This window comes from Parasteatoda tepidariorum, chromosome 6 (genome assembly GCF_982258835.1).
Source record: "Parasteatoda tepidariorum strain Cologne lab strain chromosome 6, Ptep-v5.0, whole genome shotgun sequence".
Classification (NCBI taxonomy): Eukaryota; Metazoa; Arthropoda; class Arachnida; order Araneae; family Theridiidae; genus Parasteatoda; species Parasteatoda tepidariorum.
In genome coordinates this window covers 110,867,009-110,881,605 of record NC_141760.1, presented here as the reverse complement: position 1 = coordinate 110,881,605, position 14,597 = coordinate 110,867,009, and the positions used below count along the sequence as shown (strand labels likewise).

Genomic DNA, 14,597 nt, shown 5'->3' with positions numbered 1-14,597 from the left:
TATATATATATATATATATGTATATATATATATATATATATATATATATATATATATATATATATATATATATATGGAATTCCAGAATTTACAAAATTGCATATATGAATAATTTTAAGGTTACTATCATTTTGAATATGGTTGTGCTAGACATAAATTAGTGTTACCTGCTCTCGATACGCAATATAATTATGGTGTGAGTACCCGGTAAAGGGCAGTAAATTTTTTTCTGGATGCAGGTAATGAAAATGTGTGTGGGTACCGAGCTATTTCCGTGTACCAGGTGCATCTCTAGTATTGAATACTTGCTGTTTTTCTTTAAAGGGTAATAATATTTATTTTTTATGCTTAAATTTTACAGCATAATTCACTCTTTTCTAAACCATGATTAAAGTCCTATGATTACAAATGCGTAGTATGTTTTAATATGTTCTTCAATACTAGTATGTAAAGTGAGACCTGAACTATTCAATCGTCCATTTCACTACATTTCTGTTAAGGCTTCTTTGACATATGAAATAAGGAATTTTTAGAAAATAATTTGCTATTTTTGTGGTTTTTGAGTTCTTATCATAGTTATTAGTAATAATCCTTCATGCAAAAGTGTCAATAAATTTAAAAAGCGAAACATGGAATTGATGTTAATCAAAATAAATCTGTAGAATGCTATAAAATATTTTTTTATTATTTTAGAAACTGAAGTCAAATTTAAGGGTTATGAATTATCCTGTAGCAATTATCATGAAGCTGGATTTGATGCTTTTATCACTGGAGTAAGCTTAATTGGACTTACTAGGAAAATTGGTAATTTGCTTTCTTCTATTTATTTACTAATGTCTTTCTAAACTATTGTTTTTATGAGTTCCTCATGATTTTCAATTACATGAAGTCGAAATTACGAAAAAAAAAAGACTTGATGCTTATGCCAAATCGGTAGTGAAAATGTTTTTAAAAAGTGCTTAAAGGTACTTATTTTCGATTTTCGTTTTTTAAAAGCCCTTGAAGTTGCATTTTTTATTAGGTATTTTTAAAAAAAATGCTTAATTTACCCTTTTTGAAAATGAGGCTTTTTTCTTTACCGTGTCTATTATTGCCACATATAATGCAAAAGCGTGCCTTTTACATTTTTCTATTCAACATTTTAACAATTCATTCAACCAAAATCCATTTAGGCTTACATTCAGTCTGTAGCGTAAAAGCGGCTATCATTTTACATGTTTTATTAAATACTTTGGATTAGGCAGGTACGTCTACTGAGCTGGGTTCGGTGAGATAATTGCACTCACATATGCAACTCTGCTGCATTTTGCAAGAAATTTCAGGCTTCGTTGACCACCTTCGATTTCAAACGGAAAAATCTCTTTTGTAATGGCTAATATAATCAAGAAACTAGTTCTTTGTCAGAAACTAATAATTTTATCACGATTATGTAAAATCATTGAAAATTATTTTGCATTTTGTTAATGTATACAATGCTTAAAAATATTTTTTGAGTGCTTAAAAAGTGTTTATTTGGCTGAAAGATTTGGCTATTCTCTCTGCATTATATTGATAAATCAATAATAATAAAATGAAGAGTTGGTGTGTGTGTCAAGGTGTCAATTTTACTGCAAAAAAATGCTTTTGTGGGAATGCAAAAATTCATTTACTCTGTTTAAGTATTTTTTAAAAAGAAATTATTTCATTTATAAGAACTTAGAATTATAGTTTAAACTAAGCAGGGCTCAAACATGCCAGAAATGTGGATAGTGTTTTTTACACCAGGGAGCATTTTGAGCTCTTGACTGCATATACTTCCGGGTTACTATTATCGGTGTGTTTTGAACCCATTTGACTTACAACGTAATCATTGTGTTTTGGACTATCTTGATCACGTGTAATTGTTACCTGATTTATTATTTGTGTTTAAAAAAAGAATAGTCATTTGAGGACCTGTCAGTTTAAAACGTAAGAATTGTCAGTTGAAAAAGAATCGTTATAAAACACATCTTACCTTGTTATCAATGTACCAATTTCGAAATTTAAACCTAAAGGGTAATTTGTGAAATGAACTTTCTCCCTGCTCGAACAAAATGCTAACATTAACGTATAATGATGCACGGCTTGCACTAAAGAACAAACAGTAATATATAAGTGAGAAAAGGCCGAATCAGAACTCATAAAAGCGAGTTTTCTCTAAATCATGCCAAGTAATATTAAAAAAATAATAAAATTAATTGCTAAACAGACCACCACTTCTTATATTATGATATTCTTTTTTATGCAAGCATTTTTAGGCAGACTGGATTACTCAAAATTATTGTCTTCACATTCTAAGAATGCTTTATAAAGAGTGGTTATAATAGAATGAATTACAGACATACCTGTGGTTGACTTGCGGTTTCTGTTTGCATATCCTACCCTCTGAAATAGAGTCAAATCTCCTAATTTTAGATGATTGGAGGGATAAACTTTATATAACTTTTTTTTTCTCTCAATTTTTTAAACATATATTAAAGTTTTATTTAATCTGCTAGTGACAAGGGTGAATATCATTCGTTGTCGGACGATCGTTTCAGAAAGCATAACACAAGTGCGCTATATTCTCACTTGCATTTAGAATACTGAACGGATGAACCAATCGGATAATGAGTCAGTTTTGAATTTGATTGGTGCTCACTTTATTAACAAACATAACCTAAACTCACTGCAAGTAATTAGTTAAAGGATAAATTCCTGCAAATTTTGTCAAATTTTTTTTGGCGAAATTATTGTAAAAGTACTGATTTTTTGTAGAAATATTTTATTTTTTATAACCGTCGTTAAACAACCGACCAAATTTTGGGTTTACGACTACTAATGTTCAACACCGTAGCCTTGTAATTTTGAACCAATCCAGAAGACAAGGAAAATCCTGGGTCAGTACCCCCACAGGTATTGATTTATTATGGGAACATGGAGGACTTTTTGACTCTACAGATTTAACGTGCATCAGTCACCATTTACTACTCGGGGAGTCCTTGGCCGACCTGGGATCGAACCCACGAAATCTTGGACATTGGCCCAGTGCCCTATCAACCAGACTATCCCGGCCCTTGGTAGAAATATTGAGAAAATGTCAATGTTCTGATAGATTTTTTGTGCTGATGCCAATTATTTTAACTTATTTTTGTGAAGGTGCCATTCTGGTCTGAATAATTTTTTTGAAGTTTCCGAAAAGCGGTGCCAAAATTAATCTGTATTAGTCTCTGTTTAGAGACCTATATTTGTCTGCTGCCTGTGTTATTAAATGTTGAAGTTGCTATGTTTCATTTTGAGTTTTAAGTTTATTATTATTATTTGTAGCTTCGTTACAGTCGAAAAATGCTGAGCAAATAGATGCATCCTGTGCTTTCTTGAAGCCGTTCTTAAATAAGTAAGTTTAATTTAGATTTAATACATAACAAAAGTGGCTTAGTTTCATATTAAAAAATTAAGATAAAAAGGATTTTTACTAAAGAACCTTCCTGAAAAATAGTGTTTATCTTTAAGAAATTCATAGGCAAAGATGAAGTGAAAAAGTAAGCTTCACTAAGGTTTATTTGAGAACCCTTAAATATAACTAATGTTTATTAGCGTTCAATTTTATAATTATTGCTTAGTAGAATTGAGTTATTTGGCCCTACATTTGATAAACGATTTTTTCCCAATAATCAATTGAATGGTTACGTCACAATATTTGATTTTTAAAAGTACAAAGATAATGCATTTTTAAAATTTTGTCAAGCTCTACATCACCTCTGTTTGAATGCCTATGCGTAAATACATTTTGTTTTCAAGTTGACTAGATCTTTTGGTGGAATTTTTAATTTTCTAAAATTTAGAAAAAATGTTTAGTTGTATCTTTTCTTTATATCTACATTATTTTGTTTTACTTTATTGTTATTTTATTCTCTTTAATAACATGATATATAAAGTTAAACAGTTTGCTGTACTGGCAATGTACACATATAGTTTTTTTTTCTTCTAAAAACTCTTAAGTATGTAAATTTAAATGTATTTCTTTTTGCGCAGAACTGTTGCACATGCTTTTTTATTTATTTTTTCATGATTGAGTTGGTATGTTCTTTTCCCAGCACATGACTGTTTAAGAAAAAAGACCCTTGCTTTTTTTTATTTTTCAAGACTTGTTTCAAAACTTATAAAAGTTTCATTCTGACAACTGTAAAATCATTGTCTCAGTAGTTTAAATTACTATAACAGTTAAAATAATTTACTCAGGGAATCAATTTGAAAAAAAAATGGTTATGTTTAACGTATCTATTGTTAATACAGCAGAATTTATTGTCTATCAGTAGTTGGGACATTTCAAACATTTAATTCATGTGATTAAATCTGAAGGCAATCTCAGTTTTTTTTTTTAATCTGCTAATCTATAAATTTAGGATAGCTATTTGCACTTTTAACATTGAAAATTTTCAAACTTTTATTTTTACTGTATTATTATCATAAATTATATTTAGTTTGTTGTGTAAAAATGGAAAGTAGGAATTATGTCAAAATAGATTGTTCGTTATTTTTGTTGACTGTTTATACATAAATTATAATACTTTACTGCTCATTTAATATCAAACTTACATATGTAACCAGTAATATTTAAAGTCATTAATAATATCCAAATTTAAAACCAAATTTATTGTTTGCCTCTTAAAGGTAACAAAGGAAAATATTCTTTTCGGTTTAGAACAAAAATTATCGGAAATAGTTATTAACTAAAGCAAACCAGTTTTTGTTTCGATTTTTAAATAGCACCTTTATTTTAATTTTTAAAAAAAGTTTGATAAACAATTGTTTTAATTTGCTTGCTGAATTGTTTTCCTTGTTAACACTAAATATTTATTCGTTTAGATTCTATATTCTAAGGCATTATGACATCCAGTCTTTAAATATTTGTGGACCTGACTGTAAGTATTTCATTGTATGTGTATTTATTTTCTATTTTATACACTTGTATTGAATTCAAAGTGTTGAAAATTTTTTTTAAATGCTTAATCATTAAAACTTCCAGTTTATTTAAAGTTTATAATATATTGCTTTAGGCTAATTGTTATTGTTTTAAAATTTTGTTTGTAATTTTTTGATTTGCATAATAAGTTTGTTGCATAGCATAATTGCAATTTACATATTATTTGTAGTTTTTATTGATTTACAAAGTTTTAAAATTGTAAAGATGTCATTGTGTTAATAAGTAAAATTACATTAGCTTCTCATGCATTAAAAATTATTAAACTTTTCAAATAAAATTTTTTAAATCACTTAACTCTTCTGAATTTTTTAAAATAAAAAGTAGTGAAAATTTAATGAAATTATTTTTATGTAAATTTAAATATCTCCAAAAAAGTAGTAATTGGATTTTTTTTTAGAGAAAAGATGTGATAATAATGAAAATTCTACCAATACCTTGTTTATTTAAACAAGATTTTCTTATTTTAATTTGTTTTTCAGTACCTTGTTAATAATGCATTCGCAAGCTATATTACAATAAAACAGTTTTTAATGTTGTAATATAGTTTGAAATGTTTTGGTATAATATAGATATTATTTTTTATAATTAATAATATTTCAATTATATTTAGATTTTTAAAAAGGAACTAGTTTATAAACTTAAGTTCTCAAAGTGTCTTTTAAATAAATTAGTTGAATTTTGTTTAAAAAATAAAATCGTGAACCTGGAATGATAAGCATCGCTTGCAAATTGCTGTGTTGATTTCTTTGGGAATGGCAACTTTTTTTAAAAAAAATAGTGTTGTTTTTCAATAGTGTTCTATGCAAATAAGAGTAACTGTTATTCTTTTTAATATTTCTTTTAGCTGAACCTGATAGGGAGAATGTATTTTATGTAAGCTTCCCTAAAGAATGGAAAACAATTGATCTTGTTGAGTTGTTCCTGCCATATGGTAATTTTATATATATTTTTTGTGTGCTAAATACTACATTTTTTTTTCTATTTAGTAACATAAGTTCATTTGTTTAAGGTGACATTTATGTGCATTGGCTTGATGATGTCTCTGCTTTAGTAGCTCTCAAGAACCCAGAAAATGCTATAAGCGGTATGCTTCTCATTAATCTTTTAGTTTTTTTTTATTTCTTTTTAAAAAAGTTAAACAATATTTTAAGCTCCAAATTAAAAATATTTGTACTATTCCATTGAAAGTGTTTTTTATAAAGACCATTTTTAAATATTAATATTTTCAAACACTATTCAAAGTTATTCACTTTTGTTCTATAAATATGCTGGCATGATAAGGATGAAGAATAACAATAGCATGACAATAAACTTTCAATATCTAAATGTTATTCATAGTAATGCATGTAAAAGAGTGATTTCCACCCTTTATTGTCATAGTTTAAAAATGCCATACTTGATGGCATGCTTGTCAAATGTCATACTTGATGGTGAAAGAAAGATGTGGTCCCAAGCATCCAGTCAATCAATGACTTAAAGTCTGGTACTTCATTGCAAATGTTATTTTTATTTTGTAAATACCTGATAGGGAGCAAAATAACTTATGAAAAATAAAATCTAATTTTTAAACATATTTTAATATTGAAGTCATGAAAATTTAAATATTTTTTTTTTTTGCATTTAAGAATGTGTTAAGAATGTACTCCCCCTTTTCACCCGGTGTCCCAATTTCTGAACCATGGCACAAATGCAAGCCCTTACCTTTCTACATTTTCTTGGGGAATTTCAAATGAAAAGTAAAAAAATAAAATAAAACTTCCCCATAGCGAAGAGTAAAAGGAAAAAAAAAAGATTTAAAAAAAATACGGCAACATCATTGATTTACTGTGTTGCAGTCTTGTGAATAAAGAAACGATTCAACCACTTAAAGTCAGATAAATATTAAATATATGTTTTGTATGATGAAATAAGTTTTATATGCTACTTATTTCATAAAATTTTGCTTATATATTGAATATGAATGACTACTCTAATGAGACAGGTGAAAATTTGCTTTTTATACCTTTGTTAAGTATTATTTGAAAAGGAAATTTAAAATACTTCTATGTTGGCAATAATGCAAGCAAGATCTGGTAGAATGTACAGTCTTCAAAAATTTAGAAGCACTAAGTTTTTAATTGATAGGGACATGTTTGATGCATGAATTGCTTTTTCAGAACAGGGATACAAATCCACCACCCTCTGACTGCAAAGGCTGCAATACTATTAGTAAAAATGTTATCTAAGTGCATATTGTCAGTAGGACTGTGCGATAAATCGAAGTATCGCGAAATATAGATAAGTCAACGCTCGCAGTTTAACATGCAAGTATCCTTTGCTATGATTAACACTATCACTGATTAACACTAGCGCTGATGAAGACTATTTCAATTTCGTCTAGCTGCGAAGATGTTGATTGCGTCTAGCTATGTAGACTATGTTTGTTTCTTGATGTTGAGTAACAAAGGACGAATTGAACTCCCGGTTTCACGCGAGGATCAGCGTTGAAATATAGAACGCAATGCATAGTTTCTTTATGTGCCATTTTTTTCTTAGAGATATTACGTTTCTTGAGGATTATTTTCAGCGGGACTTATGTTATTTCCGCTGCACATTTCATTTCGCCGGGATTTAACGTTTCTTGTAAATTATTTTCTTGTAAATAATTGTAATGCATTCCCCCTCTTTACTTACTAGCTTCTTAAAATGTTTTTTCCTTGTTTTTTAGCCAAATCTGGATTGTTGAACAAAAGTAGCAAAATGTATCGTGTTCAGACATATGCTGATTATAGAAAATGGGAAAATCAACAAATCTCAACTAAAAAAGTTGAAATCAAGAAACCTGCGACATCATCATCATCAAAAGTTTCTCAAGCGAAAAGGAGCTTCAAAAATGACACGTAAGCATTTCTACTATAATGCAGAACTATTGTGCAAATTGGAATAAGTAAATAATAAATTGTTATAATTACTCTCAGTTTTGAACAATATATGTAGCGTTATAATTAATTTTTATGGTAATACTTGATGCTTTTATTTTGCATGGTTAACTAAGAAAATAATAATTTAGGTTGGCAAAACATGTGAAGATGCAGTCTAGTTACAAAGAAGATACACTGATAATGATATATTTATTTAATTAAAGTTGTAATTTTTTGAACATAAGTAGCAGTAAACTCAAAATTCAGTCAGCTGTTCAACGACAGATGTATTTCTCAGGATAAACAATTTTTGCTCATTGAAAGCATCACTTGTGAATCAAAATGTAACAATCCGTAAAATTGGGGTTCTCTTTTTCTGAAAAATCCAAATCAGCAATAAAAAATATGAGTTCCTATTTAAGATTTTGAAGTTGCCCTGTGTCTAACCCTCACATGGGGCGGGGGAGGGGAAAAATATTTTTTAATTGAATTTTTAAATTGATTTGTGTTTTCTTATGTAGTTATTATGTGTTTTCTTATACAATAGAATAATAACTAAAAAACTAATATTAAGGAAATTTTATTTTGTCAATAATTTAATTCAATGTTTTAAATGATAACTTCGGTGTAATTTCATCTATTTGTTAAAATCATTATCTAAAATAATAAAAAAAATTTGCTGTAATATCATTAATTATTTGTTAAGGTCATAATCTAAAATAATAAAATCAAGAGTTTCTTGTTTCTCTCGCAAATTTTGATCCTACTTTTATAATCATTCCATAATCAGGGATCTGTTCAGGACAAATTTACTACTGTTTATCCGTACCTTCATAAATTCACCTTTAAGGAAAACGGTAATTTCACAAAATACTTTTTTTAAAAAAGCTAATTTTAAAATTTTCCTCCATGCCTTTTAAAATTTTATGGTACAATTGTCTTTTTTTGTGAGTTAGCAGTAGTAAATAATTGCATGCTATAAATTTATGTTTGAATATATATTTCTTTTTCTTTTATTACTAAAACTATACTTAATAATATTGAATTTTTACAACTACTCAGTATTAACTGAGTACAACGTCAAAACTTGTCTGAGTATGTTAATATTAAAAATCTGTTATTTTATCTCAGTAAACTGTTATCTCAATATGCTAAGTGTGCTGAGTACTTGGTAAAATACTAATTAAAATGATATTGTGTACATATTGTGTTGATTTTTTAATTTTCACAAAATATTTCTAAATTTTCACAAAGTAGGTACCTAAAAAAACCTTGACAGACCCCTGATAATCTTATGAAAGTTCTACATATTTAAATTAGCTCAACCATCATGTTTAGAATAAACTGGACACGAATGCAAAATAAAATTTAAAGCACTGTTTGCTTGATTGGAAATGAAGCATTACTGTGAAATAGTAAATAGGGGAAACAACTGCTAATGTAGGTAAATATAGTGACTGAAGGAATAAGGATTTTTTTTTTATTTCAGAAAATTTTCTGGATTTCTCAAAATTAATTAAATTTTTAATGTTTTTCTCAAATGATATTTTAATATACTTTGTAAAGTTGTGTTTTGTATCTTAAAGCAACTTTTTCATTACAGTAGCAATTCCAGTATGGATTTGATTCCAGAAATTGATGAAAATGAAGCAGAAGGAGCACCTTCTGGTGAGAATATTTTCCTACAATTTTATTTCAATTCAATTATATTGAAGTTTATTTCTAAAGGCATGAATTGGTGTAGAGGACTCAATGTAAATGTAATTTCTAAAATTCCCCTTATAAGCACAGATCTCCTTAGTATTTTTCTGCATCTTTTATTGGGACATTTGTTTAGTCATGTTAAAATATTTTTGTGATTGAGATTGATTTATAAAAAGAAATTCACATGCACCTTATTACCTAAAAGAAATTTTATTTTTAATAAAATTTTTTTCTTTTTTCGGTGGGAAAGTCTGTGGAATTTTTCCAAGGAATTACAGAATTAGCCATAAACTTGAATGTATGTGCTTATAAATAATTGAATTTATAAATTCTGGGCTTTTAACTGCAAATAAATTTATTGATGAATGATTAAAAGAATGAACGCCATGGCTCGGGGCATAGAGCTTTCGCTTTCCAATTAGGTGAACTGGGGTTCGAATCCCAGCAAAGTCGGTTGACACGAATTCCACATCCGGCTTGCACCAACCGCAACACTGACGTGAAATTTCCTCAGTGGTAGACGGATCATGGGTTAGAGTCCCCTTGGCCTCAGGCTAACCGTAGGAGGTTAACGCAAATGCTGGTTAGTTCCATCAGAAAGTCCTTGATGCAGGCAATTTTCTCCCAATACTTGATCCACGAGTTCCCTTGTCTTCTGGATTGGGTTCAAAATTACATGGCTACGAAGTTGAACGTTAGTAGTCGTAAACCCGAAAATTGGATTGGGTAAAAACAAATCATGGGTTGGGAAAATTGCTTCCCATCAACATATAAAAACTAATGAATTTGGTGGCAAGTATACTTCCCACAGCCCTTTAAAGGGTTGCAAAATAGTTGTATAAAATTTTTTTTCTCCTAATTGAAATTAAGGGATTATTTACTTATTAAGATTTTAAGCAAATATTTGTTCGTGACATTTGTTTACGGTATAGCTTTGTCACACCAAAACTTTGTCCCTATTCCTTAATAGTAGTTTGGCGAAATAGGCTGAGTGTATTTTATCAGCATTTGAAATGTATCAATGTTGTTGATTTCGCCACAGTAGTAAAACTTGAAAATTTCGAAATGATGAAAGTTTGATATACATTAAGAAATTAAAGTGTCTTCCAGCAAATTTACAAATTGTTACAGACATCTATTGAATTCATTGTTTTAAAATTTCTGATGACTTCAAAATTCAATGACTTTAAAATTATAACATTTTAATATGACTTGTTGGAGGCATTTTGGGGAACAGATCATTATCATGGAATTTTATCAAATGTTTGGTCACAGAGTTGTAAAAAATATTGTCACTGAGTTTAGTCGTATCAACATTTTGTTCTCGTATTATTTAATTATAATTGAATGATAAAATGATTTTGTTGTCTGTCAGACATCTAATGAAAAACGACGAACAAATTAATTTAAATCAGAAAATATATGTAAGAAAATTATTTTAAATTACTCTTGGCAGAACAGAACTTTCTTCAATTATTAATTATATAGAAATATGCAAACTATTTATACTTAGTTTTGAAAGTAGTTTTAAAAAAACTTGAAACATTGGGTTTAATTGAAGCATGTTTATAAAGCAGAAAATTGTTTTACTTGCAGCTAATGAAAATATAGATAATGATAATGAATTATAATTTAAAAGTAAGTTTGATCCCCACTGGCCAGACTCCCTGTGAAATAATTTTTGATTGGTGCATGTTATATTTGTCGGGTTACAACACGCTCTAGTTTTCTTCCCTCTCTGTTCCTTTTTAACTTGTTTAGAAAGGACTGTGTGTGCATGATGTTTACTCTACAATTTATGTTTTAATAAAATTTGATCTGTCGGTAACTGTTTTTGTTTTCCTCAAGCTCTTCAAACTTTCAACTTTAATTAGCAAAAGTCGTACTAAAATTTTTTTTTTTTTAATACTCATTAAAATTAACATCATTTCAAAAATTTATATGTAATATTGTAAAAATATGTTTTTGTCTTTTGACATATTTGTAAATTTTGTGAGTTGAGTCATTTTTGTAAACAATTAATTGCATTCTCCTTTTATTTATCTATCCTATACATTTTGCCTTGTGTTTAATCCTGATAATAACAGAAATAAGTCAATAAACATTAGTCATTTTAAAGTCAATAACAAAATGTCAAATTTTCCATTGTGTTAAGTGTGTTGTGCATATCTGCCAAGTCTCCTGTTTTTTTTTTTTTTAACAAAGACTCCTGTATTTTACGACTATCTTCTGTTTACCCGTATATTATGAAATGTCTCCGTATTTGAAGAAATTGAGAAAAAAAAATTTTTTTGCTAATAAAATATCTGCTGATGGCAAAATACTTCTCTTATTCTTCAACAGATGGTGCTATTGCCAGTACAATAGTATTTTGAGTGTTAATAGTTTAAGTAATTATTAATAATGGTTTAAAAAAATCTTCTTTAGATTAAGATTTATATACATATTTTTTATTTCGCTAAATATAAATACTTATATTTTTTTCCAATTTTGACCTTCTCTTTTTAGCTTATATGATTATGCATGATGTATTAAAACTTTTCTCGTAGCCTAGAAAATGTCACTAGTAAAATCCTCATTATTTTATTCCTCCAACTTTGGCAGGTATGGTTATGTTAGGACACAATGGAAGGTTGTTTCTTGAACTGGAATTATAGTATCACTATAATAAATTGTTCATTTTTGTACCTTAATTTGTGCTCAGGGTGCATAGCGTTTGTAAAAAGTACTTAAAGGTGCTTTTTGGGGGATTTCGTTTTTAAAAGCCTTTAAAGGTGCTTTTTTCAGCTGGCGTTTTTAAAAAGTGCTTTTTTTTTCAGAGACAATTTTTTCCCTTCCTACAGTGATATCTGACGGATCCTCTGCATTTCACGAGAAATGGGGTGTTTGCTACGTAATCATTCACATGAACTTCATATCGTACCCACATTATGACTTGCGCATGCGCACACACTCGAAACTGAAACCCGAGTGCTCCAATTCGGATAGAGTCAGATCCTTATTAAATTTTTTTCTTTTTAATTTATTTTAATTTTATTCTTGTTTATTTTATTTTACTTCTAACACTCTTTTGATGTAGTGGGTAAGGGTACTTTTGTTCTGAGTTCAGAGTCAAGTTGAATTCACTCGGTGATGAGGAAAGAACTGATTGTTACGATTTACGTCCGTTTCTTTTTGGGGTTTTTTTTAATGCTAAAACTGTTCATAAAAAGTTTTTGTTTTTCAATAATATCATTGATTCAATATGAATTTTTTGAGTGCTTGAAAATTTTTGTAAAGTGCTTGAAAAATTTTTAAAAAGTGCTTATTTTTGATTTAAAGATTTGGCTATGCACCCTGTGTGCTTTATTCATACATAACACAAAACCTCATTTGGATTAAAAGTTCATACATTTTATTCTGGAAATGCAACAAAAATTAGGTGAATTGAATTATGTAATAAAAATTCTTTCAGGGCTTATTGGAAAAGTGAGCCTTTTATTTAAAAGTTAACCTTAATTTGTATTTTCTATCTTTATTTAAAAATATTTGGGCCTTGCTTATTTTTGCTGCCAAACAAAGGGGGGATACCACCAAACAAGACACTCTTTAAAATTACAAAGTCATAATAATTACAATTTAAAGTTGTATTTCTGTATAGCGTGTTGTTTTATGTTTGTGTGTCTCCATTTTAGGTAATCCTCCTGCAAAAAAGTTGAAGAAATCAGTGGATGATCCTGAATCGGGTGAAGTCACTTCCACTTTTGAAGAAGATAACAATTGGTGATTTTTCGGTACACATTTCTGAAAATATTTTTAAAAATGAAGAGGTTATTGGAAATTTTGTACTCTTTATCTGTTGTTAAATATACAATAAATATGGATTAAAAAAAAGTTAATTACATTTTTTGGGAACAATTTATTCACTTTCAATTTCCAATTTATGGTGACTGGGAGTGCCCTTTTGGGCTTCCCAGTCCCAACGGTTGAATGTAACATGGTGCATAGTGTTTTTAAAAGGTGCTTATTTTCGATATTCGTTTTTTAAAAGCCCTTGAAGGTGCTTTTTTCATTGAGTGTTTTTTAAAACGTGCTTAATTTTCCCTTTCCGAAAATTAGATTTTTTTTCTTCTTTACCATGTCGATTTTCGCCACATATAATGCTAAAGCGTGCTTTTCACATTGTTCTATTCAATGTTTTCACAATTCATTCGAAAATCTATTTCAGCGTATTGTCAGTCCATAGCATATGAAAACGCCAATCATTTTACATGATTGATGAAATACTTGCGAGTCAGCATGTGCGTCTACTGGTCTGGGTGCGGTGAAATTTTTGCACTCTCGTGTGCAACTCTGTAGCATTTTGCAAGATATTCTCAATTTCTGGCTTCATTTTCCACCCTCTCATATAGAACCGAAAAATCTCTTGATCATTTTATAATGGCTAATATAATCAAGAAAATAGTTCTTTGTCAGAAACTATATATTTTATTATGATCATGTAAAGTCTTTGAAAACTATTTTGCATTTTGTTAATGTACATGGTGCCTAAAAATATTTTTGAGTGCTTAGAATGTGATTATTTCTTGTTGAAAGATTTGGCTACACACCCTGTATGAATCTTAACAATAATTTTCGATGTAAGAGAATGATTATCTTGATCCTTTTAAGGGATTTCTTTTCTTTGTTATTTTTATGTTTGGCCATATTCTTTTTAACAATTACTAAATAAATCTATTTTTTCTTAAAATGATTTTATTAATTTCTCTGAGATAATATACCTTTATTATATAATTAAGATACATCTGTAACAAAAAATATGATGATAAAAACTACAATGATGATACCTGAACTACCACTAAAAATTTGGAATTACGATGACCGCCACTACAAACAATATTTTTAAACCTCCTCACAAAATGATCTCCGTTTATTTGTTCGTAATAATCTCTAGTTTTTTTTCCGATCAAATTTTTTCCAGTTCCTGAGACAAATCCAAGCGCTTTCCTTTTACGAGTGGCAAGACATAG

At 28.7% G+C, this 14,597-nt stretch overlaps 1 protein-coding gene across 4 annotated transcripts in view; it reads left to right on the top strand.

Annotated features, from left to right (window-relative positions):
- The window catches only part of LOC107451883 (poly(A)-specific ribonuclease PARN), a 56,365-nt gene extending 42,048 nt beyond the window's left edge, over nucleotides 1-14,317 (top strand). For all 4 annotated transcript variants that reach the window (XM_043051127.3, XM_071178237.2, XM_087166458.1 and 1 more), the window contains 8 exons: nucleotides 694-804; nucleotides 3,325-3,394; nucleotides 4,867-4,922; nucleotides 5,829-5,915; nucleotides 5,994-6,068; nucleotides 7,692-7,863; nucleotides 9,488-9,552; nucleotides 13,263-14,317. In XM_043051127.3, the coding sequence (XP_042907061.2) occupies nucleotides 694-804; nucleotides 3,325-3,394; nucleotides 4,867-4,922; nucleotides 5,829-5,915; nucleotides 5,994-6,068; nucleotides 7,692-7,863; nucleotides 9,488-9,552; nucleotides 13,263-13,354 (728 nt within the window). In that variant the 3' untranslated portion in view covers nucleotides 13,355-14,317. The remainder of the gene's footprint in view (nucleotides 1-693; nucleotides 805-3,324; nucleotides 3,395-4,866; nucleotides 4,923-5,828; nucleotides 5,916-5,993; nucleotides 6,069-7,691; nucleotides 7,864-9,487; nucleotides 9,553-13,262) is intronic.
- The last annotated feature ends 280 nt before the right edge of the window (nucleotides 14,318-14,597 follow it).